Source organism: Tiliqua scincoides, chromosome 7, assembly GCF_035046505.1.
Source record: "Tiliqua scincoides isolate rTilSci1 chromosome 7, rTilSci1.hap2, whole genome shotgun sequence".
Classification (NCBI taxonomy): Eukaryota; Metazoa; Chordata; class Lepidosauria; order Squamata; family Scincidae; genus Tiliqua; species Tiliqua scincoides.
In genome coordinates this window covers 41,716,340-41,742,787 of record NC_089827.1, presented here as the reverse complement: position 1 = coordinate 41,742,787, position 26,448 = coordinate 41,716,340, and the positions used below count along the sequence as shown (strand labels likewise).

Below are 26,448 nucleotides of genomic sequence, written 5' to 3'. Positions count from 1 at the left end.
CGTGTCCTGCCCAATCTCCTTCCTGGTTGGCCTGCCTGCCACCAGACGTTGCCCCAGCACCTAAGTACCCCAGCATGTTGTTGTACCAGCATCTGGGGCTCATCCACTGACAGACAGTCAGCTGTGTCAGCAGGGCTGTCATTGTACCAGTGTCTGCATACATACACTATGGTGTACACTGCTTAAACTGGCATATCTGAAATATAGGATCGGGCTGTTTGAAGCTTGACTTGCCCAAGACTGCCACTGTTTCTTGCTCTCCCTTCTTCCCCTACCCCAAGAACCAGGAAGTCTTGTTTAGTTCCCTTCTGACCTTTTCCAGGTGTTGAATATCTTCACAGAAATATAAGCTACGGGCATCTTATAATTCTGTACTCTGTACCAACTTCTACCTTTTTATGGTGTGTTTGCAGAATTTCAAAATAAATACAGCCCCTATTATGGCACCATCTATTTGAAAGGACATAAATAACTTTCCTCCTATCCCTGTAGAATTCTTTCTGTACACATAGATGCACTCAGACCTATTGATTAGCATGCTGTGCTGCTTAGACCTGTGTCACTTGGGATGAGTCCATAAGATTTCATTTCTTCATTGAGGAACAGTCATTCGGTGTTTACAGTTTCTTAGTAAACCTTACCTGTTTTTACAGATTTGAATCAGTTCATCCATATGTATAATTTTCATTGGGGTGTATGTCTGTATGAATGGCCTTCACAGCTTGGCTGAATTGTGGCTTCCAAAACATTTACCCAAAGTAAAAGAATACACAACTTCGGCTTCAATGTCCTCAGAGTATCCCAGAGGCATAATAAATATGACAGCTTTACGGCAACATCAGTGGGATTAAGTAAAGGTATTATGTTTGTTTGATCCTCCTAATCTATTGCAGAGATTCACCATTTGAAATATAATAACCATTGTGAGTTTGACTGGGAGATAACAGTATGATAAAAGAGCATTTGTCTTCCACTGGCAACAAGACAACCAGCTTTGATGTGCATGCCTAAAATGTACAAAATGAAAAAGGAAAAGTAGCCAGAAAATGTCATGGTATAACGTTGTACGCAGTTTGCAAGATCAAATGGGATATGCATGGGATATAAGGTGGGACAAGGGCTATTTCTAAAAGTTTATTCAAGTCTTTTTTTTAAGCACATAGAGATACATAACTGTAGCAGTGTCAGCATGGCCACTAGTCACTCACTTGATGTCTTCGCATTCACCTTTGAGTGTAAAACAGCTTTTCCACATGATTGAGAATCCTGATTGCCCCAGGCTTCCCAAACATATGGCAAGGTCCTGTGCACATACAACCTTAAGTATGTAGGGCCCTTTCCCATTAAGGGCAAACATGCAGATATTGGGGTGACTTACATGTCAGTCTGGGGCCAGAACTCATCTTCTCCTCCTGTGTTTACTAAATGCAGGACATATGCGTGGAATATGTATAGAGCTCATGATAGTTCATAGATAAATCACTGGTCAACTATTGGGATTATCCAGTGCAGTTTCCTGTTCTGCAGTAATAATAAAGTCCACTGTGCCTCATGAACTGTCCAAATGCAAAAATAACTTGATTTTTGCCATTCTTACTCAGCTTCTGATAATATTATATTGTTTGGTGCTTCGTATATTTGGATCAGAAACATCCTTGTATATGTTGGGGTTGCAGTATTCAAAGAGTTAATCGTATTCTCTGCTTGAAGCATGCTAAAATTTAAGCATGCGTATACAGTGAAAGCTGGTTGCTTTCAAGAACTTTTGGAAAATGTGATAGGTTGTTCAGAGGACTCATGCGTTTTTTCTCCATGGCTGGAGCATCTGTTGGAAACATTGCCATTTCCTGAGCTGTCTTGTGGTGATGGCTTTCCTGCCTGCCATTTCCTCCACATAGCATGGAGATGTGAGCACTGCAGGTTCAACTTTTCTCATCATTCCAGTTCAATGATGATAGGGTGGTTCACACATCTTGTCACCATGTTATTAAAGACACTGAGATGTCTCGCCAGGAAATGAATAGCAAATTAGATGTCATATCCTGCTTGATGATTGGTAATTTTCATCCAGAAGAAGGAACCAGTCTTTGTTTAGATTCCTGTTCCAGAGATCTATTCACAGGCAATTGTCCAGGGAAAATGATTTCTGAATTGACTTCAACTTCAAATTTGTTCATATGGTCAAGGGATGATGAGAGGTTACAGTGAAATGAAGGAGAATCATTATTGGCAAGATCAGGGGTTCTTGGTTTTTTGATGTACATGCTGCACCAGAGGTTTGGAGGTCAAGAGCAAGAGTGGTAAGTGTAATCACACACACAGAGAGACACATTGAAGCTGTGATCAGTCTGTTGGCAACCTTCAGTCTCGAAAGACTATGGTATTGCGCTCTGAATGGAGGTTCTGGAGCAGCGTCTAGTGTGGCTGAAGAGGCCAATTCGGGAGTGAATATCCCTTCCATACTGGGAGCAAGTGCAGTCTGTCCCTGGTCTGTCTCCCTGTCTATGGGCCTTCCTTCTTTGCCTCTTTGCCTCAGGCTGTTGGCCAAGTGTCTCTTCAAACTGGGAAAGGCCATGCTGCACAGCCTGCCTCCAAGCGGGCCGCTCAGAGGCCAGGGTTTCCCACCTGTTGAGGTCCACTCCTAAGGCCTTCAGATCCCTCTTGCAGATGTCCTTGTATCGCAGCTGTGGTCTACCTGTAGGGTGCTTTCCTTGCACGAGTTCACCATAGAGGAGATCCTTTGGGATCCGGCCATCATCCATTCTCACAACATGACCAAGCCAACGCAGGCGTCTCTGTTTCAGCAGTGCATACATGCTAGGGATTCCAGCACATTCCAGGACTGTGTTGTTTGGAACTTTGTCCTGCCAGGTGATACCGAGGATGCATCGGAGGCAGCACATGTGGAAAGCGTTCAGTTTCCTGTTCTGTTGTGAGCGAAGAATCCATGACTCACTGCAGCACAGAAGTGTACTCAGGACACAAGCTCTGTAGACCTGGATCTTGGTATGTTCCGTCAGCTTCTTGTTGGACCAGACTCTCTTTGTGAGTCTGGAAAACGTGGTAGCTGCTTTACCGATGCGCTTGTTTAGCTCAGTATCGAGAGAAAGAGTGTCGGAGATCATTGAGCCAAGGTACACAAAGTCATGGACAACCTCCAGTTCATGCACAGAGATTGTAATGCAGGGAGGTGAGTCCACAACCTGAACCATGACCTGTGTTTTCTTCAGGCTGATTGTCAGTCCAAAATCTTGGCAGACCTTGCTAAAATGATCCATGAGCTGCTGGAGATCTTTGGCAGAGTGGGTAGTGATAGCTGCATCGTCTGCAAAGAGGAAGTCACGCAGACATTTCAGCTGGACTTTGGACTTTGCTCTCAGTCTGGAGAGGTTGAAGAGCTTTCCGTCTGATCTGGTCCGGAGATAGATGCTTTCTGTTGCAGTTCCAAAGGCCTGCTTCAGCAGGACAGCGAAGAAAATCCCAAACAAGGATGGCGCAAGAACACAGCCCTGCTTCATTCCGCTTCAGATGTCAAAGGGGTCTGATGTGGAGCCATTGAAGACAACAGTGCCCTTCATGTCCTTGTGGAAAGATCTGATGATGCTGAGGAGCCTGGGTGGACATCCGATCTTGGGGAGAATCTTGAAGAGGCCGTCTCTGCTGACCAGGTCGAAAGCCTTCGTGAGATCTATGAAGGCTATAAAGATCAGTATAATATTTGAAAAGTGTTACGGTGGCTGGACGAATCAATGACTGTCAATAAGGAAGTGTGAATGAACTACTTTGGAGTTCCTTGTTTCTGTAGACTAGGCAAGGGCAATATGTGGATTCAGAAACCAATGAGCCAATATATTCCTGCTCCAACCAAACAACGTAACCAGTATAGAGGGCTGAAAAAGAAACAGTAAACTTCAGTTTTTCACAAGTTCTTCCCCACCCCACTAGATTCTGCAGGGCTTTACCCATAACCCATTAGTTTTTGTTCTCACTCTGCATCTGATCTGCTGCATACCTCTAGGGTCCTCTCCCAAAGTGCGCAGGGGTTATAGTCAGAGGAGTATTTTCCCCCCAGTACAACAGGTTTACAGCCTTTCTTACTGAACACAATGGGATAACTTCTGAGTACAGTAAATAACACCATTTTCAAACACCTCTAGCCGAAGCTCATGTTTTGCATGCAGAAGATTCCACATTCATCCCCAGCATTTCCACTTTGTAGCTTAGCTACAAAAGGCAGAATCTTGGAGAGTGGATGTCAAAATATATTATGACTTGATTGGATATTGGTCAGACTTCATCAATTCATATGCTAATACAGCCCATTCCTTCTGATTCCCACTCCTTGGCCATTTGGTAGCGATCTGATTAAACATGATAACTGCCTCTTTTTTTGGCATTAAAATATTGTATTGGTGTGGATCCTGTTTGGCTGAGGCTTTAAGAGCAGGGTGGGTCTGAGGGCAGTGTAAGTGAAAACACAGCATCTTATCTTCATCACTTGACCTCCAGGCCTTTGAAATCTCAATCCATTTGCCAAAGCATTTGTCAGTCTCAAGCTGTTATTTCAATTTGTCATGAAGGAAATCTGCCAGCATTCTTACCGAAAGTTTCCTCAGCTGGGAGTAACCTCTTCAACCCTCCAGCATAATTACTAGTTTGCTTGCAACATTGCCAATTAATGTGGATTGTTTAGGAACTGCATATCGGTCCTCTGAAATCTAATTTTTAGTAACTCATATTTTATACAACAGAAGGCAGATTTTACTAGATTCTATATGTGGGTGGGGAAGGAAATATTCTGCAAATAAGCTAGATTTGCAGGTGATTTAATTCATAGATTTAATTCATAGATTTAGAAAAACCAAAGATTATTAGGTGATTTAATTCATAATTTGGAAATCTCTCAAGGGGATCTGGTCTGTCTAATCAGCAGCATTACTAACTTATTTTAGCCATGTGCATTGGTTTATATTTTAATTTTTCACAGATAAAAAACAAAAAGAATTTTAGAGACTTATAACCAACAAAAAGAGATTAGAGGTTACTCTCTTTTATACTCCTGCATTCTAGTTACATTAATTCATAGTGTAGCCTTGCGTTGATGAAATCTTATTAACATTCCCATTTACCTCAAAGTCTATATTCTTTAAAAACTACTCTTATTTGGCTAAATTAGTATTATATACATACACCCATGCAGTATCTTTAACCATGTTGAAACATTCATGTGCCTACTTACTTTCTCTTGACTGTTTTACAATTCTTATCTCTTGTGTCTTCTATTGTCTTTAGATCTCTTGCATTCAAAGGCAGGGGTTAACATGGTATTGTAAGATTATTCATTCCTGGCTCATCTCAAAGTGCAGTTCAGAATAATCTATTTTTCTGTTCCATCTGGCATATATAGCATGAATCATTATACTTTGGGGTACTTACCTCTAATCTTATGTACTAACCCTGAAGTATTTCTGCCTACTCTTAAATGTATCCCTTCACCTTATTTTGACATGATTGGATCTGCTTCTGTTTTTGTCATCCTATTGCTGTCAAGAGAGTGTTGCATTTTTGCATTTATTTTGTTTTCATTATGAATTTATTCAGTCAGTGTGAATGGCTTTTTAAAACAGGAGACAGGTCCCTGTCTTGAGGACTTCTAATCTACCACAGACACAAGGGAGATCACAGAAGGGGAGGAGAAAGGTGCCAGGCAAGAATTTGCAGTAATTTCAAGTACATGTACTTGGGGAGGGCATATTGGGAGGCTTTGAAGATTAAAATTAACCCTTATCTTTCCATAAGCCTCCCACTCTGCAGTGGGTCTTCTTAGACCTGTGCCAGCTTTGTAGCTGGTGCAAGTCTGAGGAGAAGAAGGGGGTGGGTGGAGGCTGCAAAAAGCGAGAATAGGATCTAGCGAATGGCATTGCAGCTGAATCCACCCCCACTTGAAGCCTCCCTGCTCCCTTCCTCCCCCCTCCCTACCCACTCTCGCCTTACCTTCTCTGGCAGGTCTGGCAAGGTCTGGCAACAGCTGGGGAGTGGTGCTGCCTCTTGCAGTAGCACTCACAAAATAGCCATAGACAGAGTGCTTTGCGGGATGTGAGAACACAGATGTTAGGTGAGGCAAGGTCATGCAGGGCTTTGAGGGTAAGAACCAGAAGTTTAACCCGGATCCAGGAGCAGACAGGAAACCAGTTTAAGGGTTTAAGTAGGCTGTGATGTGAGCACAGAGATAAGAGAGACAAATGATTTTGATAGTAGAATGCTGGATGGAGATGGGTGTGCTGGAGTGAGATAACAGAAGATCAAAAAGATTACAGTAGACAAGTCAAGACATGTTTAAAGTGAAGGTAATTCTTGTCTGATCTCAGAAGCTAAGCAGGGTCAGGCCTGGTTAGTACTTGGATGGGAGACCGCATGGGAATACCGGGTGCTGTAGGCTTATACCATAGTCTTTCGAGACTGAAGGTTGCCAAACAATGTTCTCCAGGAGAGGAGGTTGCCTCTCTTACACTACAGGAGGCAGGGCCAGCTTTTTGTTTGACTCCTCCTCAGAAGAGGGGCTTCCAACATACCAGACTGGCCCTCTCTCACGTGCAGGTTTTTGGGTTTGGGATGAGCCCTTCTGAGCATGGCCTGTTTAGCTTGCATGTAATTCTTTTTTCCATTTATCTTTTCTCCTCACTACATTCCTCTCCACACTGAAGACATGTATGTTGCTACAATCCTCCCTTTGCTGGGACGCGTCACAGTTGTCATATTCTGACCTGCTAGGAGGTTGGGCATTCTTGGTGTTCCTGAGAGTGATAGAGGGCCAATGCTAAACAACAAAACCAAACCACCTTGTTTCCCTCTTCCCACTCCCCCAATATAGTGCTTTTCTCCTTTCTTGGCAAGTGGGATTGTTATAATCAGTAGTAAGGAGAGTCTGTCTAGAATGATCAGCCTATGGTCAAGAAACAGGTCTGGATTTCAGTCTGGGGCTGTGATGGTAAAATCTGTGAGGACTTCTCATTTTTCATTCCCTCTAGTTCTGTTTTCCCTCTGTCTGCAATGAGCAGTGTGAACAGAATGTTAACTATGTCCTTATATTACTCATGGAATGAAAAGGTCACTGGAATGAGAAAAAAAGACCTACAACCCTAATATGGCGTGAATGGGGAAAACTTTAGGACCTATAGGTTTATCTAAAGACTTCAGGAGAGGAGAGGTTACAATAAAACATGTTTTATTTATAAATCACCCCCTGCTGAGACAATTATTCCACTGCACAGAAACCATTGCAGAAACAAAACTACCTCAATAGATTAAATAAATGAATTAGAAAATAATAAAATGTGCAGTAGCATATGAGATGAAACCAATCAAGAAATAAAAGGACTGAATGGCATACCCAATGTGGGAAAGACTTCAGCAACAAAGACTGACACTGGTTTTCACATGTACCACTCAAAATGTTTTTGATCTGCACGTATTAGCAGACATGCATGTTGAAAAAGGGGTTGCGTGGGCCCCACAGATATCCATGAAAATATCACTTTCTGCCATTATGAGCCAATGTAATCTAAAGTTTCTCAAACTACACCCTCAAACACACAGCTGTTCATGCCTTAGGAAATGGAAAAGGTGCAAAAGAGAGTGACTAAGATGATTGCTGGGCTGAGGCACCTACTTTATGAGGAAAGGCTACTGCGTTTGGGCCTCTTCAGCCTAGAAAAGGGATGCCTGAGGGGGGACATGATTGAGACATACAAAATTATGCAGGGGATGGACAGAGTGGATAGAGAGATGCTCTTTACACTCTCACATAACACCAGAACCAGGGAACATCCACTAAAATTGAATGTTGGGAGAGTTAGAACAAACAAAAGAAAATATTTCTTTATTCAGCGTGTGGTTGGTCTGTGGAACTCCTTGCCACAGGATGTGGTGATGGCATCTGGCCTGGATGCCTTTAAAAGGGGATTGGACAAGTTTCTGGAGGAAAAATCCATTATGGGGTACAAGCCATGATGTGTATGTGCAACCTCCTGATTTTAGAAATGGGCTATGTCAGAATGCCAGATGCAAAGGAGGGCACCAGGATGAGGTCTCTTGTTATCTGGTGTGCTCCCTGGGGCATTTGGTGGGCCGCTGTGAGACACAGGAAGCTGGACTAGGTAGGCCTATGGCCTGATCCAGTGGGGCTGTTCTTATGTTCTTATGTTCTTTCTCTCCTGCTTGCCACAAGCAAGGAGGAAGAGACAGCTGCCTTTGAAAGGTGAGACCAGCAAGAGGAGGAGCTGTGGCAAAAAAGGACTTCCCAGGAAGATGGTTTATAGGACACTGTCTCACCTGCCAAACTCACGGATGTTGAAAACTATGTGAGTTGTGAAACCACGCATTCAAAAACTCATGTAGAACTCACAGGAGGGTGATGAATGGCAAAGAGATATTGGGGTATTCTATGGCACAATGGGATAAGGAAACTCATATGAGTTTTGCATCCTAATGTGCATGTATTACATAGGAAAATCCCCTTTCCCATGGGGATTTCTGCACATGGTGTTTGGGCCTAAGATCACTGATTGTACTTCTTGGTTAAGTGGAGATTTGAATTTTTTTCTCCCTGGGTTGTACGTTTGCCAGGCAGCCCAATCCAGTGCAGATTCCCCTGCACTGATGCAGTGGCACCAACATGGCTTGCGCTACTGCATCCTGTGGGAGAATTTAGCAGGCAGAAAGCCTCATTGAGGTAAGCCCCGGCTTGAGTCTACTCAAATCCATGCTAGCTAGATCACTGGCACAAGTCTGCATTGACCTGTGTTGGTGGATCAGGTCTGGGAAGGGGGATAGGATGGGGCTTGGCCAGCACCACTGATCCTACTCCTCCCCAGGCCCAATCTGCCCACCCTACTCCTGTCACCCTCCCCCACCCCTCTGCTGCCCTGCAGGAACTTACCACATCCTATGTGTGCAGGCCAGCATTATCCTTTTCACCAGCACATCAAATTGCTATGCCATTGCAAAGTGTTTTGTGGCACTTTTACAACAGCTACCATTGGGGTAGCACACACTCTGCCAGTGCAGAGGCCAGCTGGGATCCTGCCATTATTAAAACATTTATACTCTGCAGAGGTGTCCCCAAGCTGGCTAACATAACAAAATGCAGCTGTTAAAGACACAAAGGGTGCAACCCTAACCAACTTCCTAGCATGGACATCACTGTGCCAATGTGGCGTGCACTGCATCCTGCAGTGGGGAGGCAGTCAAAGGAGCCTCCTCAAGGTAAGGGCATGTTTGTTACCTTACCTTGGGGCTGCATTGCAGCTTGGTCAGTGCTGGAGAGTTGGTTGGGATTGCTCCCAAAGAGTCTTGTCATGGACAATAGCACCAGCCGTTTCTACATCCCTTTATTTAAGGCTACCCTGGAATCTCTGGAGCATGTTCATCCAGGTTGCAGCTATTCTGAGTGTACATGTTTGCTCAACAAACATGTGTTGCTTTTAGGGGAGAAACAGCATGCAGAAGGATGGGGAATGTTGCCCTTCCCACCAGGTGTCATCAGGGGCCAGCTAGGTCAGGCAGTGACCAAAGTCCCATGTCTATCAGATGGCCCACCAGGCTGGACCTAAACCCTGAACCATGGTGGCAGTGGCATCATCTGATGTGCTATCAGGGGGTGGGTTGGATTGCAGGTTTCACAGGAGGTTCAATGCCGGGCTTTGCTGCAGGTCCCAGGCACCGATACTATTTTCACACTCCCACTGATTCTCATCCTTGGCTAAGCTCACCACTGGTAATTCCTTCAATCCTCCCTCCCATTTTTCTCCAGCCAGACTTACTTCCAGCGTCAGAGACTGATGGAGTTTAGGGAACATGCTGAAATGTACTGGGGTGTGTCTGCAGGGGAGGCTTCGCATCTCGGGAAAGGGGAAAGTGTCCCCTTCCACTTGCATTATGAACCAAACATGAGCTTGGGACCCCTGTATTTGCTTTGCAATGTGTAGTTCTGCCTTCTGGCATCCTTGAAGTGGACGCAGCCCAGGGGCATTCTGAGGAAGCAGCAGGCTGACGTGCGCTTTGAGCTAAGAGCAAACAGCTCCAGGGGATTTTGTGTGTTGTGCTGCAGCCTGGAGTGTTTTGATTTTGGTGTGTTCCAGTCAAGGCAGTGCAAACTAAGCACTATGAATTCAGCTTGCCTTTTAGTTCAGGTTCCTTTACTTGTGGCAAAGGTTAAGTGATTGTAATGGGTACAAGGTTAAAGTGTATTTCTTATTTTGTATTATTTTATTGGATGTTCCTTTGAAAATGTAATCCTTCGTGAACCCCAGGAACAAATGCAGATTTGAATTTTAAATAAATAAAATAGTGGAGGAAAAAAAAATGTTTTCAAGCAAATTACTGTTGCTCCCACCTATTGCTTTCCCATGGGAGCTGCAATTATCTATCTGGTAAGTAAAGCTGACTAGACAGTGCAGGCTGCCCAAGTGGCACAAAGCTACTTACAATCAGAGAGAGATACCCTGGGGTTCTCTTCAACATTGAAAGGCAATTATTAGGGCACATTTCTCTTGTTAGGAGTTACAGTCACTTTGGGCAGCCAAAAGTCGTTTTTGCCCCCCCCCCCCAAAATGCTGCACTCATTTTTCTCTTTTTCATTTATAAACTTTGACAAGGGATTGCTTTTTTGGAAGGATAGTAAAATCAATCTAAATCAGGAGTAAGAAAGATGAATTATTGTAGAATATTGAAATGCACACAGATTCATCCATTACAATTAGGTACGTAATGGGGCAAAGGGAGAAACCAAGAGGAAGCAAAGAAAGAACTAGACAAGAGGGAAAAAGTTTGACAGGGAAAGTAAAAAGAAAGAGCAAGTGCAGTGGGGCAATTTCACTAGGGATACCTCCCAGAGCTCTAAGCAGTATTATTATTATAGTGGATATCTCAGCACATTTCTTTACAGGGTGGTTTTGTCTCTTTACAGGGTGGTTTTACAGGATGATTAGAGAAGCATCCCAGAAGTCACGGACTAACAGCTTAGGACATGCATCCATCCATTGCTCCATATCTCCAGTGCAACATACCTGTTGTGCATCCAGAATTGTAAATAATTGCCCCTCATTCTGGAAGATCACTGCCACATAAAATATACTGAATATGCCTTTTTTCTGACACTACAGCTCTTGACTGTCCCTTGTTTTTTCACATTCTAATCTGCTGTCCCTAGCTGTGTATAGTAGATGGGTCGACTGTGTTAGGATTAGCAAAGATGACATAAGTAGGTTTCTAAGAGGTTGAGCTGATTCTTCATAGATTGGTAGGTTCAGTTGTTCTGCTCATGGTCAGCCGCACAACTTGACCTGTATCAGTGTTCCAACACCAGAATTTGGAAAACCATAGAGAGCAACCAGAGCAGGCAAATATTGAGTTGTCTAGCAATCACCCTGCTAACCAGGCAAAGAGGTACCTTTTAAAATGGTACCCTCTTATATTTAGTAGGGGGAGAGAACCTGTCCCTCTTTGCCCTAGCATGGCATCTTTTCCAGTGGCTGTTGCTGGTGTCTCTTCTGTATTTTTTTTTTAACATTGTGAGTCCTTTGGGGACAGGGAACCATTGATTGATTGCTTTTATTATGTAAACCACTTTGTCAAATACTCTGGTTGAAAAGTGATATATAAGTTTACTTAATCATCATCATTATCATCATCATCTGAGAACATACAAATTATGATGGCAGAAGGAAGGCTTAATGCAGAGCTCATACTGGAGAGACACAAACGTTTCAGCTTAAAACATTGCTTTGGAGTAGCAGTTCTCAAACTTTCAGTCTCCAGAGTCCTTTATTCTGCTGAAAGGGGTCTCAGGGAGCCCAACCAGGTCATCATGGAGCCCCAGAGCACCAGCACATGCAGAGTAGTGCAACACTGAGCCCAACACCAAATATTGGTGAAGAACAGGAGGAGAATGAGGGAGAGGCATTAACAAGGGAGGTGGGAGGGACACTTGAGCAAACTGGGCAGGGGGCAGATGGCAGCCACTTATGGTGTGCTTGTGGCAACCCTGATGGGGTCTCAGGGAGCCCCAGGGCTCCTAGAAGTACACTTTGAGAAAAATGGCTTTGGTGTAATTAGACCAGCACATTTTCCTGTTCTTCCTTGGAAACATTTGTGAAATGTTTGTGAACAAGAATCATGATCTAGTAAACTACATTTTACACATTTCATGGAGTCAATGCCCTGGTATACCCTCAGGTATATGCTTAGCTGCAGAGAACTGCAACCAGTTGCACTCTGTCAGAAGTACCTTATCACAGATGTGCTTGCAAACTTGGACTTGGAACCATGACCTTCAACTTCTTAGGTGCACACCTAAAACATGAAGTGTACGTATATGGTGACCCAAATACTTTGAGGAAGACAGATTGAGGAAGGAATCCTGCTTCACACATCCAGACTGTGACACAGGTAGTGAAATGTACAGCAGTTTAACTTTAGAGTGTTTCAGAAAGGACTAGGCTGTAGGGAATAACTATTTTTTTTTAGGTTTAAAGTACAATTAATAAAAATGAAGAGCCAAAATGCTGTGCAACTTACATGCTTATCTCATTTGAGCGCATTAGTGAACCCAAACACCTGAGCGTGAGGAGCTGCAATCTCATTTGAGACATTTGGAGAGGCGAATGAGACATGATGCACTCCATGATGATCCATTAGAAGTAGCTGTCATGCCAGAGCAGCATTGATTTGAATGATTTTCACTGGTATTCTAGCCCATAAACAGTGGTAGATGTGGAGGAGAGTGTGAATTTCACCTGATCTATCTCTTAATGATCAGCCAGGGCAATAAATAATTAACCCTGAGCAGCTAATTTCTATAATTCCAACTTGGAATACAGAAAAAAATACCCCAATAACACAAGGGGTTACTTAACACCAAGCAACTTCTGACCCAACCTTGGGCTTGGCTCTGAACAGAGGCCCTAGGGTCCTACAGTAGCTTAAACAGGGTGTCTGTATGATAGCGGCTACAAGATCAAGTCTGAATTCAGAAGTATCACCAATTCCCTCATATACCCCACAGAATACTTCTACAACTGTATATATCCTAGGCTGCAATCCTACCCACACTTACCCAGGAGTAAGTCCCATTGATTATCATTGTTAAAAGACTATACATAGTAGCCTGTTAAAGTACAGGTGTAACATTTCCCCAAATGCAGTCACATACCAAAGTAGCATCAAGTCTAATATATTAAATATAAAATATTGAAATGTATGGTGACCCACCTGAAATTGGCTCATGACCCACCTAGTGGGTCCCGACCCACAGTTTGAGAAACACTATTCTAAAGCATTAGGAGGCCTGGGAATCCCCCCTCCCACCAGGCCTCCTCATGCCTTACAAAAGCATTAAAAACGTCACTTTAAAAAAAAACAAAAGTTGCTTTTTCGCTGTAAGTGTCATTCTGAGCCCTGCAAAGGCTGTGGGCAGATGCACACAGCCTCTGCTGGGCTCAGAAGAACCTCCAGAGGAGATGGGAGCAGAGCTCCCCTTGCCTTTGGAAGGTAGGGGGCATTCCTTGGTACCCTGCAGGTATTCAGAATGGAAACGCCACGAATACCGGGGCATGCCTGTACTGCCTCATACTTCAAAACTGAATCTACCAACTCTGCGATCAAACCTCAGTATTCATAAGTATTGATAAATGAATCCGCAGGTACAGGATCTGTGCGTACGGGGGGGGGGGGGCCTGTACTGTGGAAGCCAAATAAATATACTCTGCAGGCAAGCTTCAAATGCAGCACCAGGTGCAATCCTTGGAAAATAGACTTTTGCACCTATTAAACAGATACTGTTGGAGGGAATGAAGATTTGCCTTTATTGCTGGAATCCTGCTGTCTCATTTCCCATCTTGAATTGAGTGACAAAAATGCTACAGTGTTTGCCACCAGATTATGCCAAAGTAGTTCATTGGCCTAGTTCTCTCTGAGATGAACTGGCCTCTGTCTGGGCTTTCCACTCCAGACTACAGGTGTGGGCTTATATGATAGAGCCCCTCTCCATGATTAAAAAAATCCCTGCATACAGAAGCAAAATGATAGGAAGAAGAGTTCTAGCTTAGCCTTTTCCCTGATCTACTCAGGTTTTTTTGCTGAGAAAATGTTTTGTATGCAGGAGCATTCAGTAATGTAACTCTCAAGCTGTGGTCTGAAATGTTGAGACGTATTTAGGGAATGGCAAGTAGGGCAAGTGCCCTGGGTGCGACTTGAAGGGGGAAACCTCTGAGCATAAGAACAGTCCCACTGGATCAGGCCATAGGCCCATCTAGTCCAGCTTCCTGTATCTCACAGCAGCCCAACAAATGCCCCAGGGAGCACACAAGACAACAAGAGACCTGCATCCTGGTGCCCTTCCTTGCATCTGGCATTCTGATACATAGCCCATTTCTAAAATCAGGAGGTTGCACATACACATCATGGCTTGTAACCCACGATGGATTTTTCCTCCAGAAACGTGTCCAATCCCCTTTTAAAGGCATCCAGGCCAGATGCCGTGACCACATCCTGTGGCAAGGAGTTCCACAGACCGACCACATGCTGAGTAAAGAAATATTTTCTTTTGTCTGTCCTTACCCTCCCAACACTCAATTCCTGGCTGACTCTTGGCTTCTGCTGAGCCTCTGCATACCACCAACCATAGCACTGTGCTCGGGGGCCTGCAGCGGCTCAGCAGAAACTTAAAATTGGCTGGGAAACTGCTAGAGAAGGAACAGGGTGGTAGCCACATTGCAAAGCTGCCATTGCCCTCCTTCGAACCAGAAGTTACATCACAGCATCACGTGACACTGCAATGTCCAGGCATAATGTCCAGGTGGCACTGCCCTGGAGATATGCCTCTGCTGGTCAAGCCCAGACCTTGGTTGACTACTGCAGTGAAAACTAAGCTGCAGGTGGACATGTCTCCTACTAAAGATTTTGTTCAACCGGCTATGATTATTTCCCCTATGGCAGTGGTTCTCAAACTTTTCCGGCTTGTGGCTCTCCTGATCCTTGTGGCCATTGGCCATGGCTCCCCATTACAACACCTCACCTCAGTTACCCCCAAAATGGGGATGAAGGTGTTATAATTATACACTAGAAACCAAAAATTGCAGCCACACCGAGCAAGATTACAACTCACCCCAAAGTAGACGGGGGCTGCTCACACACATATTCCCCAACATGCAGGTGCCTCCCCCGTTCCCCCCAGGCAAGATGGAGGAAGGAATGCAGGCTGGGGCATTTGGAGAGCCCATTTGGGGCATTTGGAGAGCTTATTCCACTAAGAGCAGGCTGGCTCCTGCTGAGCTGCTTGTACTTACTCTTCCCTCCCAGTTTGAAGCCTGCCAGGAGCACACCCTGTGCTGATGAGATGCGGCACCTCTGCAGCTGCCCAGGCAGCCTTCTCTCCCACCTCCACCCACCATGTTTCACACACCATCCCCACCTCATGCTGCCCCACCCACCTCATTCACAGCTGCAGAAAAGCAGCACGTCAGCAGGCAGCACGTGCAGCTGAGCAGAGCAGCGCAGCTACAGCCATTTCTCTCCCCAGACGCCTCATGCATCTGGGGAGCCGACCTCATGCGTCGGCTAGCCACACCTCCCTAGGGAGGTGGGACGCACAGATTGAATACCTCAACCCTATGGAGATCCCTCATGGAGCAAAATTCAACAGGATTTCTGTTTCTTCACCTGGGGAGGTGAAGAAACAGAATAGTGCTCAGAATAGGCCTAGTGCTCAGAAGCAACTATTTTTGTGCCAGCTTTTTTCCCCCAGACTCTTCTTGATAATGATGAAAAATCAACCACCACCCCTCCTGTGCTCAAGTGCTAGATCACAAGGTAATTCCTTGAAGAGCAACAGTTTAGAATGTCTGTCTTGGGATTTCAGGAAGCAGGGGACAGGGCAAAGCACAGCAACTTTGCATTGCAGAACTCCTCCTGTTGCCGGTAAAAGACAAGACCTCCATTTTCCGTAATGACTTTGTTCCATGGTTAAAAATGGAAAACATGCCATGTTCTCTGAGGTGTTTTTTATCCTGCCTCATGCTGGTGTATGCTCAAGTGAAAATGTCTCCTTAGCAACAAAGCGTATTTTGGAAGTAACCCAATATCAAGAAATCTGTCTGAACATCTGCTTTATAGAGTTGATCCTATAAGTACGCACATCTGGTTCTGTAGTGCTAAAGGTCAATACTATTAATGTCAAGTGTAGCCTTGGGTCAATATATTCACACTGTAAGGATATCCATGTCATGCGTTTGTTGATAGCCTATAATCCAGAGTGTTTCACTTATTTTCCTGGGCTATACTATCATAGCTTCCTCCATTTACACTTTGCTTCACTCAGAAGAGGAAAATCTACACTATCAATCTTGCAGTACTTAAAAAAAATCTGAGTATAAAAATCTGCTGCTACTGGGCAGTCCAATCCTGAGCTGCCTGGGGCGCCCAGCTTCAGCGGCACCGAAAATAGCTGGCGCCGGATCCTGTGCGTCTCAGGCTACCGCAGGTGGCACCTCGGGAAAAGGGGGCTTTCGTCCCCTTCTCCCGGGTAAAGGAAGCAGCCCTGCAATGGTAAATGCGTTCGTGTAGGGTGCCAAGCTCTACACGAACGGACAGGATCCAGTGGAGACGAGCTCCACCAGACCCACCTCCCTCCCTCCCCCAGCACACATCCCGCCAACCCTTTTCCTGCCTCCCCATCACGCCCCCTCCCCTGCTTACTGTGCTGTGGTTCACTAGTCCATGAGACCGCCGAGCAGCACAGGACAAGTGCCTGCCCAGCACTAGCACAGTGCTGGCCAGCACCAGGCTAGCACGGGCACTGGCCTGGCAGTAAGCTTCACTGACATGCCTTAAGGCACATTTGTGACAGTGCGCTCCGGCAAAAAGACGGAGCGCTGAACTCAGGATTGGGCTCAAAACCACAATTTGCTGTTGTGTAGAGTACATTGCTTATTTGCAATATTCTAAATATGAAGACCAGAAGTAATTGTGAGGAGCTCCAGAAGGATCTCTCCAAAATGGCAGAATGGGCAGCAAAATGGCAGATGCGTTTCAATGTCAGTAAGTGTAAAGTCATGCACATTGGGGCAAAAAATCCAAACTTCACATATAGGCTGATGGGTTCTGAGCTGTCTGTGACAGATCAGGAGAGAGATTTTTTTTGGGGGGGGGGAGGTGGACAGGTCGATGAAAGTGTCGACTCAATGTACGGCGGCAGTGAAGAAGGCCAATTCTATGCTTGGGATCATTAGAAAAGGTATTGAGAACAAAACAGCTAATATTATAATGCCATTGTACAAAGTGTAGAATGATAGTCTGGAAAACAGATGCATCACATGGCCAGTTCTCCACTGGGCAAGTAGAGACTCTGATGAAGCCAAAGGGTTACTCTGTAATTGTGTGTTTCTAACAACACAGACTAAATTGATAAACATGAATTTTTGAAATTAAATCTTGGATTTAATCTATTCACTGAGCTGTGCTCATTCTGTCTGTGAGACTTCCCTCCCTCTCTTTCCCACTCCTTCCTCTATGGCTTTCAAATTATATTCTAGGGACCCCAAGGGCTCCTCCCAATCTTGTGCAGTTAATGATGAAGAATGGCAAACAAGCTTCCCTGAAAAGGCTGCAGGCCCACCACTGCCAGTCTTTTCAAGCAACATACAGACACAGGGAAGTGTTGGATGTGTTCTAGTACACTTCTGAACAGTGTGGTGGCCCACCAGACCAGCTGTACACCATAGAAAAGTCTCCAGGATATTCCATAGATCAGAAACAGCTATTCAGAAGAAATCAGCAAATAAAGTTAGCAAAATGTCTGGGAGTAGGTACACAGCCAATAAAACTAAACAGGAAAAAGATAAAACCAAGTAGGAGGGAGGATGAATAGGTACACGTATAAACATTTAGTTTAAAAAAAATTATGTTTTAAAAGGAAAAAAACACCCACCACAAGTAATGAATGGGTGGATGTGTCCAAACACTGCTTTAAACATTTATGTGGAACTGTAGTACTGGGGAGAAGCCCTAGTGCTTGTGTCTTCCTCTTTCCCCAGACCTGCCCCTGTGCCAGAGCTAAACTCAGTAGTGTCCACTGCCACCACAAGGAGAAAGCCAAGAAGAGAGAAAATTGTCCTCAATTGTGCCTCCTAGTTAAATGGCAAATTCTCCCAAGGCTCTAATAGTAGCATGTAACGCAGGCTATGAGTCTATGAGTACTAGCAAGGCTCTCACTGAATGCAAACAACTGCAGACAGGCAGCAAGTGTGGAGCTCCAGAGTGCCCCACAGACTGGTATGAGCCGTGCAGTGACATCCTAGCTGTCCAGTTGGCTCTGATGCACCCAGGGATGATGTAATTGCCAAGCATCACAGAGCCAATGAGGATTAGAAGCACCTGGCCGGGCAGCTGATTGGGAGGAAGTGGGGCCTGATGTGGTGGCCGGATGCAGAGAGAGGGCAGAGATTAAATGGGGGGAAAGAAGCAGATGGAGATACAGGTGATGTTGATAGGGAATGGAGGGAGCAAAGCAGGGAGAAATGCTGGAGGAGGAGAGAGAAGCAGGGAGGGATCAGAATGCAGAAGCAGGAGCAAGGAGCTCAAAGCTTGAGGAGTCAGGGTACTGACAGGAGCCTGAAAGCCAAGAAACAGTACATAAGAACATAAGAACAGCCCCACTGGATCAGGCCATAGACCCATCTAGTCCAGCTTCCTGTATCTCACAGCGGCCCCACCAAATGTCCCAGGGAGCACACCTGATAACAAGAGACCTGCATCCTGGTGCCCACCCTTGCATCTGACATAGCCCATTTCTAAAATCAGGAGATTGCACATACACATCATGGCTTGTAACCCGTAATGGATTTTTCCTCCAGAAACTTGTCCAATCCCCTTTTAAAGGCATCCAGGCCAGATGCCGTGACCACATCCTGTGGCAAGGAGTTCCACAGACCAACCACATGCTGAATAAAGAAATATTTTCTTTGTCTGTCCTAACCCCCCCCCCCCAGCACTCAATTTTAACAGATGTCCCCTGGTTCTGGTGTTATGTCAGAGTGTAAAGAGCATCTCTCTATCCGCTTTATCCTTCCCATGCATAATTTTGTATGTCTCAATCACGTACCCCCTCAGGCGTTTCTTTTCTTGGCTGAAGAGGCCCAAACACCGTAGCCTTTCCTCATAAGGAAGGTGCCTCAGCCCAGCAATCATCTTAGTTGCCCTCTTTTGCACCTTTTCCATTTCCCCTATGTCCTTTTTGAGATGTGGCGACCAGAACTGGACACAATACTCCAGGTGTGGCCTTACCATCGATTTGTACAACAGCATTATAATATTAGCTGTTTTGTTCTCAATACCTTTTCCAATGATCCCAAGCACAGAATTGGCCTTCTTTACTGCCACCGCACACTGGGTCGACACTTTCATCAACTTGTCCACCACCACCCCAAGATCTCTCTCCTGATCTGTCAGAGACAGCTCAGAACCCATCAGCCTATATGTGAAGTTTGGATTTTTTGCCCCAATGTGCATGACTTTACACTTACTGACATTGAAACACATCTGCCATTTTGCTGCCCATTCTGCCATTTTGGAGAGATCCTTCTGGAGCTCCTCACAATCACTTCTGGTCTTCACCACTCGGAAAAGTTTGGTGTCGTCTGCAAACTTTGCCACCTCACTGCTCAACCCTGTCTCCAGGTCATTTATGAAGAGGTTGAAGAGCACCGGTCCCAGGAAAGTTCCTTGGGGCACACCGCTTTTCACCTCTCTCCATTGTGAAAATTGCCCATTGACACCCACTCTGTTTCCTGGTCTTCAACCAGGTCTCAATCCAAGAGAGGACCTGCCCTCTAATTCCCTGACTGTGGAGTTTTTTTAGTAGCCTTGGTGAGGGACCATGTCGAACACCTTCTGAAAGTCCAGATATATAATGTCCACGAGTTCTCCCACATCCACATGCCTGTTGACCATTTCAAAGAATTCTAAAAGGTTTGTGAGGCAAGACTTATCCTTACAGAAGCCATCCCTCAGCAAGGCCTGTTCGTCTATGTGTTTTGAGATTCTATCTTTGATGAGGCATTCCACCATCTTGCCTGGTATAGATGTTAGGCTGACTGGCCTGTAGTTTCCCGGGTCCCCCCTCTTTCCCTTTTTAAAGATCAGCGTGACATTTGCTATCCTCCAATCCTCTGGCACCGTGGCCGTTTTGAGGGACACGTTGCATATTTTAGTCAAGAGATCAGCAACTTCATTCTTCAATTCCTTAATAACTCTAGGGTGGGTGCCATCAGGGCCAGGTGACTTATTGATCTTTAATTTATCAATGAGGTCTGAAGTCCAGAAGGGACTGCGGGAATGAAGAAGGGGGAGATCTGAAAAGGCTGAATGCCAGGACAAATGGCAATGGGCCTGTCAGTGAATGGGGGATGAGGCCTGTGGGAATACAGAGTGGGGGAGGGTTGCCATTCCTGGTTCCTGGCCTTAGGCTCACCCAAACCTAGAAGGGCCAGAGAGTCCAGTGGCCAACCATTCATGTTCCCAGGCCCACATCTGCCATGTTGGCAGGTGTACTCCATTGGGCCTGGCCGTTCCTTCTGGGCCACCACCAGCCCCTGACCCACAGGAACTCAAGTGTCGAGGGCTCAGTGCTGCAGATAATATAAGGAGGAAGGAATAAAACAAGCCAGTTAGAACATGCCTTGGGCACTAATAGTACCCAGGCAGGATTTTAACAAAACAGCAACACACAAAAGCAGACAACTTTAAAAGTAAAACCCTCACTGTTTTTATCTGGTACTTACTCCAAGGTCAGTTTGAAAAGTCCGTCACATCTCTCTTCTCCACAGCAGGTGGGTGAGGGCTTGGCTGCACACAAATGCTTTCTCTGAGGGAGCCAAACTAGAACACTTCCAAGCATCTTTGCGTTTGACCTTGAGAAACACAAGGTTGATGATGTTAGCAGTCCATCTGATTAGATAGTTGATAATCACCAGGGCATTTCTACCTACGCTTTGATCTGGTCAGGTGGGCTTGGATGCCAATTGTCTGGTGCAAGTCAGTCACTTCAGAGGGCTGGCTAGGAGCTATAGTCTTGCCTTAACTCAGATGACAAAGACAGCGAATCCATAAAATAATCCATAAAATAAATAACTGGTATGCTGTGCTATGAGGTCTTTTTCCAGTACTGCTGATTTGAAGTGTTTCAGGGAAGCCTTTTTCTTATGGATCTTATGGTGAAGTTTTCCGTGAAGTGGATAGGTGGGGGGAGGGGGATAAGAGGCTCATTCTTCACAGAGGTGGGGAAGGAAAGATTGCCTGGAGACTTGATTCCCTGCTGTACTTGAGGGGGTATAATGCAATTAAAGAAAGGGAATGAATGAAAATGGTAGAGTGGGGGAACAGTTCTCAGCCTAGGTTCATTATAAGACATTTATCCAAGCATAAGCTAATGGCTAGGGACATCTTAGGAAGGGTAGCATTTCTTTATTTTCATGGAACAAGTCAGGATGTGGACTGCTGATTCTTAGCTGGCTTGCGATGAATTAAAATATGATAATAAAAGGGAAATAATTTAACTGACTGGTTTAAAAATGCAAAGTAGATCTAATGAGATTATTGTATGAATTCTGATTATACTGTGCTTAATAGTTTATGTTTGATTTATTTGATGATAAACATTAAAAGAAAGCGTTATGGAAATGTTTATGCTGTGCTTTAGATGCTCTGTCCAATTTGTTGATAGTTATTCTTATTTTTTTCAGCATTGAAGTTATAACTGTTTAATTAACAGGCTCAGTGCTTTATCTCCGGTGGTTGTGATGTGATGTCTTATGTGCATGAGTGCAGAGTGGTCCGCCCTCAAGGGGTCTGTCCATTGTTTTCTCAGAACAGGAAAATGAAACTTCAAAATCGCCACAATGAAAAAAAATAAATCCCAAACTGCCCTATTTATTGGTTTGCAAAGTTTGGCACCATATCAACTGTAGTAGACCAGTGTTTCTCAACCAGTGACATGGGTACCAGCAGTGGTACTTGAGGTGGTGTCTGGTGGTACTTGTGAGACCCCTGGACATCTGCTGCCTGGCAATGAGACCAGGAACACGACACAAGAAACAGCGGTAGGAGGCTTGGCTCAGCAGGCAGAGCTCCAGAGCATGCTTTCCCATGCTTTAAAAAGCCCTCCTGTTTACCCTGAGCTTCCTACTGATGTGTGTTGCTTCACATCTGACCTCCTAACCCAGAAGTAACTGGCAGTGATGTCATCACCAGTTACTTCTGTTGGTACTTCCAATAGGTGAAACATATGAAGTGGTACAATGGAGGACAAATGTTGAGAAACACTAATCTAGACCCAGATTTGAAGTGCTATTATAGCCCTTTCCGAAGACAGCACTGCACAAGAATTTCCAGTGTAGAATTAATGAGTTTGGGGGTTGGAAGAACAGAAGGAAGCCCCACTACATCATGTGATCAGCCTGTGAAGAAGGTGGTTGTCCTAATTTTGGAGTCCTTTTTCCCCTTCTGTGAGATGAAATGATGTATTTTTGCCATTTTCCAAACAACATGGGATTAATTCCAGTGTTTCTTATTTTGTCTTTTCTGCAGGAACGAGTGGAATATCTCTTTCTCATAATTTTTACAGTGGAAGCATTTTTAAAAGTAATAGCATATGGACTTCTCTTTCACCCTAATGCTTACCTCCGCAATGGCTGGAATTTACTAGATTTTATAATTGTGGTAGTAGGGTGAGTACCCATGCATCTTTTATTGTTATTTTTATTATTACCAAACTTTTCTGGTTAAAAAGATCAAAAGCGGCTTGTAAAATTAAAAACAGATAGCAAAGAATCACACAATTGCTACAAAATAATAAAAATAAATAAATAAGAAGGTTAGCACTTAAAATAAAAAAGCAACAGTAAAATAGACAGCAGCTGTAATAGCAGATCATGTCATTAGCCAGTCTTATTTAAAGATGGGCAGCCCAATACTAACCAGACTGCCCACACTGTGATACAGTGACGCCGAAACAGTTCCTGCTGTATCATGCATGGGCAGGGAGGCAGCTGGAGGTCTCCTCGACGTAAGGGTAAATTTGTTCCTTTAGCCCTTGTTGAACCCCAACAACTGTTATGGTTCTACCCGGATCCGCGCCATCGAAATTGTGGGTGCAGAACTGTGTAGTACTTTCAGGCCTTGGGGGAGGGGGGGTAGAATCCGGTGACAGCCTCTGCCCCATCGTAGTCCCCCTCCCGGACCCTGTTCGCCCACTCCCATCACCCTACCCCATCCAGCTTCACCCCCTCCTCGCCCTATCTTACCCCAGAATGCCTCCACACCACTTGGTGGCAAACATTCCATCATTGGTTCCCGGGGCCTCTCTGACTAGCACAGAGGCCTAATGCTTTCCCAAGCTGTCCTCTGTGCTGGTGCCTGGCCACCACAAAGTGCTTTATGGCATTTACGTGACAGCCGTGGCTAGGGCTGTGTGCCTGAGAACGGTACTGCAGCCCAGCAGGTTTGGGCTGTAATTTAATTTAAATTGATTTTTAAAAGAAGGATTTTTAAAAAATTATTTTAACAAGTTCTTGAAAGAAATAAGAGAAAAGGGCCAGGTGGCAGTCCATGGAGGAAGCATTTTATAATATTGGTGTCATCATCAAGGATGCCCTTTCTTGTTTACCCACCTGATCTCACACAAAGAATGGTCTGAGAACAAGACATCTTGAGTCCTAGGCAGGCTCATTTGTTCCTGAGGTATATGTGTATTGTTTCTTTTTGAGCTGAAAACACTCATTTCTGGGAACTTGGACTCCTGTTTTTATTATGTAGAGGACTTATGTAGAGGAATTTTTCTGGCAGATGCCTGACATACAAAAATTTAGCAGATGAAACTTTCCTGATTCAGCATGCATATAATTTAAGTTTGTGGCTTTTAGAGTGCTTTTGGCACAGTCCTCTCATAAAAATACGGATAAAAATTGTGGACTGAAGCCACATCTCCTTTAGAGCCAATCAAAAAATGACATGGGAGGTTTGCAATCGGATCTCCTCTCCTTTTCCCCCCTCCATGACCAATAACAGATTTGGGTGCCAATTTAGATAGGAGAAACAATGCAGGGGGCCAGGTTAAACCTCAGTATTGCTGCACTGATCCAGCCCTTGTGGGGTTCAGCCCTTTTAAGTTCAGAAGGCTGGTTATCTGATCTGCCACATTATGTCTATTTTGGCCTGTATTAATTAACAGTGAACAGTGGCCTAACAAAGAGTTCAGAGGGTCCATTGTCACTACATGAAAAGTAGATTTACTCCAGAAGGGGTATGTATACTGTATGTTTGACTTACTTTGCATGTCCCCTGTTCACTGATCTCAGTATTCAAATATCAGACAACCATATGTTTTTCAGGAGTTTCTCCTGGAATCTCCAACCTTGAGCAAGTGACAGACCAGAAGTGTTACAAGACCAGAATCTTACAAGAAAATTTGCAAGTCTTCCCATAAGGCAACTGCTTTTGGCCTTTCACACCATTTGAGGGATTCTGAAATTCACTTTGAACTTCACTTTATGTGAAATGTTGATGGCAGTTTTAGGAGGATGTAACTTGACGTTTGTTGTAACTAGAACTGCAATCCTAAGATCATCTAAAGTGATTTGTGCCGTTAATTTGGAGGTTCCTCCTCAGGTGAAACATTCTGTTCATTATGAGGAAAAAGCCCTAAGCTTGCTGTGAATCACTGAGGGTAAACTGTTGGTGGTAGCTGTCGTTTATAATTGAAGGAATTCACTGCAACTCATGATATGTCAGGCAGCCCACCCTAACTCCCTTCATCGTGATGCAGCAGCGCCAGCACAGCCTCCCCTGTATTCCATGGAGGGTTAGCCTCTGGAGACCTCCTTGGGGTTAGTCCTGCCCAGGAGGATAGGGTAGCTACACACTTTGGAAGGGGCCATAGCTCAGAGGCAGAGCATATCCTTTACATGCAGAAGATCCCATTTAATCTGTGGTATTTCCAGGTAGAGTTCAGAAAGGCTGTTGCCCAGTGGAATTGCTGCAGTGTAGAGCATGCTGTATTGAGAAAGACAATTCCACTGTGAGGTAGCTTCATACATTCTTTCACTACCTGCATCTATTTTATTTTATATAGATATACATCAATATAATTTTCCTTCATTTCCTCTAATTATTACTCTGTAGTTTATGAACTCTTAACTCTATAGCATTCAACAGGGCCTCTCCTCCCTCCCCTCTTCTGTGAAATCTCTCCTATAGCACACTATCTATGCTTTATATATGAGTTGATTTTATTCCTTTCCACACCTTTTCCAAGTAGCAGACATGACATATGCTGCACAAGGTGTCTGCTATTTTTACTTACTTTGTGCAGTATAGTTTGAGAGGGTGGTACATTGTTGAAAGCTGCTGTAATTTCGCAGTAATAAAGAAAAAACAGCATAAAAATTGGACCAGTTTGTGATGATTCTCAGTTTCTTTGCAGCCTGTCAAGTGTTTGTAAGGACAGTTTTTGCTTTTCATGACATCATAATAGGCTCATTTTAAGTAGAATGAAACATTATTCAAAGCATGGAGCTGCCGCTGAAAATAGCAGCCTTGTGTCTAGCTCCCCCATAAAAGATATACGTAATGTGACATCATCACCTCCTGCATCCCCTCACCTTCCTCCCTCTGCCAACTGATGTCATTCAGTGATGTGGACCAGAGGAAGCGAAACTTACAGCATGTTGACATCATGTCACGTGCTCTATTTCTATGCATTATAAGGGAGAGGAAGACCCAAGACCGCTGTTTGGGTTTCCCACATCTTTGGGGATGTCTAGATTTGAGAGTTGATAGTGTGGTGTAGTGGGTAACAGGGATGTGCCAGAGTCACCCCTGACTGAAGTTGAGTCCTGAGTCTCTGTCCCTGTAACTCGTGTTGCAAACAAGTCATAATGGATTGCCTTCACGACTCATCTGGTGCTGTTTTTAGAGTTGCTGTGACTTGAGTCAGTCTTGTCAAAAAGCAAGTAAGTCACGAGATAGGCACAGCTCTGTGGAAAAAACGGAGGTGCTGGTGGGGGCAGGGCCATGTTGGATTTCTTATTCATGCTACCCTGATGTTCCCATCCTATCTGCTGTCAGCGATGTGTTGAAGTCCTTCACAAGTTTGGAAGGTTCCTCTTCTTTCTCAAGGAAACACCTCCTTCTCTAGTCTTTGCCTGCCTCCTTAACCTCCTTTGCTATGCAACCCCTCTTCATTGGATTCCTCCTTCCCTCCCTCATCCAGACAGAATCAAGAAAAAATCCGGCCATCCCATTTGGCCGATCATTCGCCTGGTCCTTCCGAGATGGACAAGAGAGTCTGCTCCCACCATGTCCTGGCTGCCCACACTTTCCTCTGGTCACTCCCCCAGC

At 44.7% G+C, this 26,448-nt stretch overlaps 1 protein-coding gene across 18 annotated transcripts in view; it reads left to right on the top strand.

The window, feature by feature from the left end:
• Positions 1-26,448, top strand: part of CACNA1C (calcium voltage-gated channel subunit alpha1 C) — a 605,715-nt gene that overhangs the window by 352,296 nt on the left and 226,971 nt on the right. For all 18 annotated transcript variants that reach the window (XM_066634593.1, XM_066634583.1, XM_066634587.1 and 15 more), the window contains exon 4: positions 22,639-22,778. In XM_066634593.1, coding sequence (XP_066490690.1) covers positions 22,639-22,778 — 140 coding nt within the window. The remainder of the gene's footprint in view (positions 1-22,638; positions 22,779-26,448) is intronic.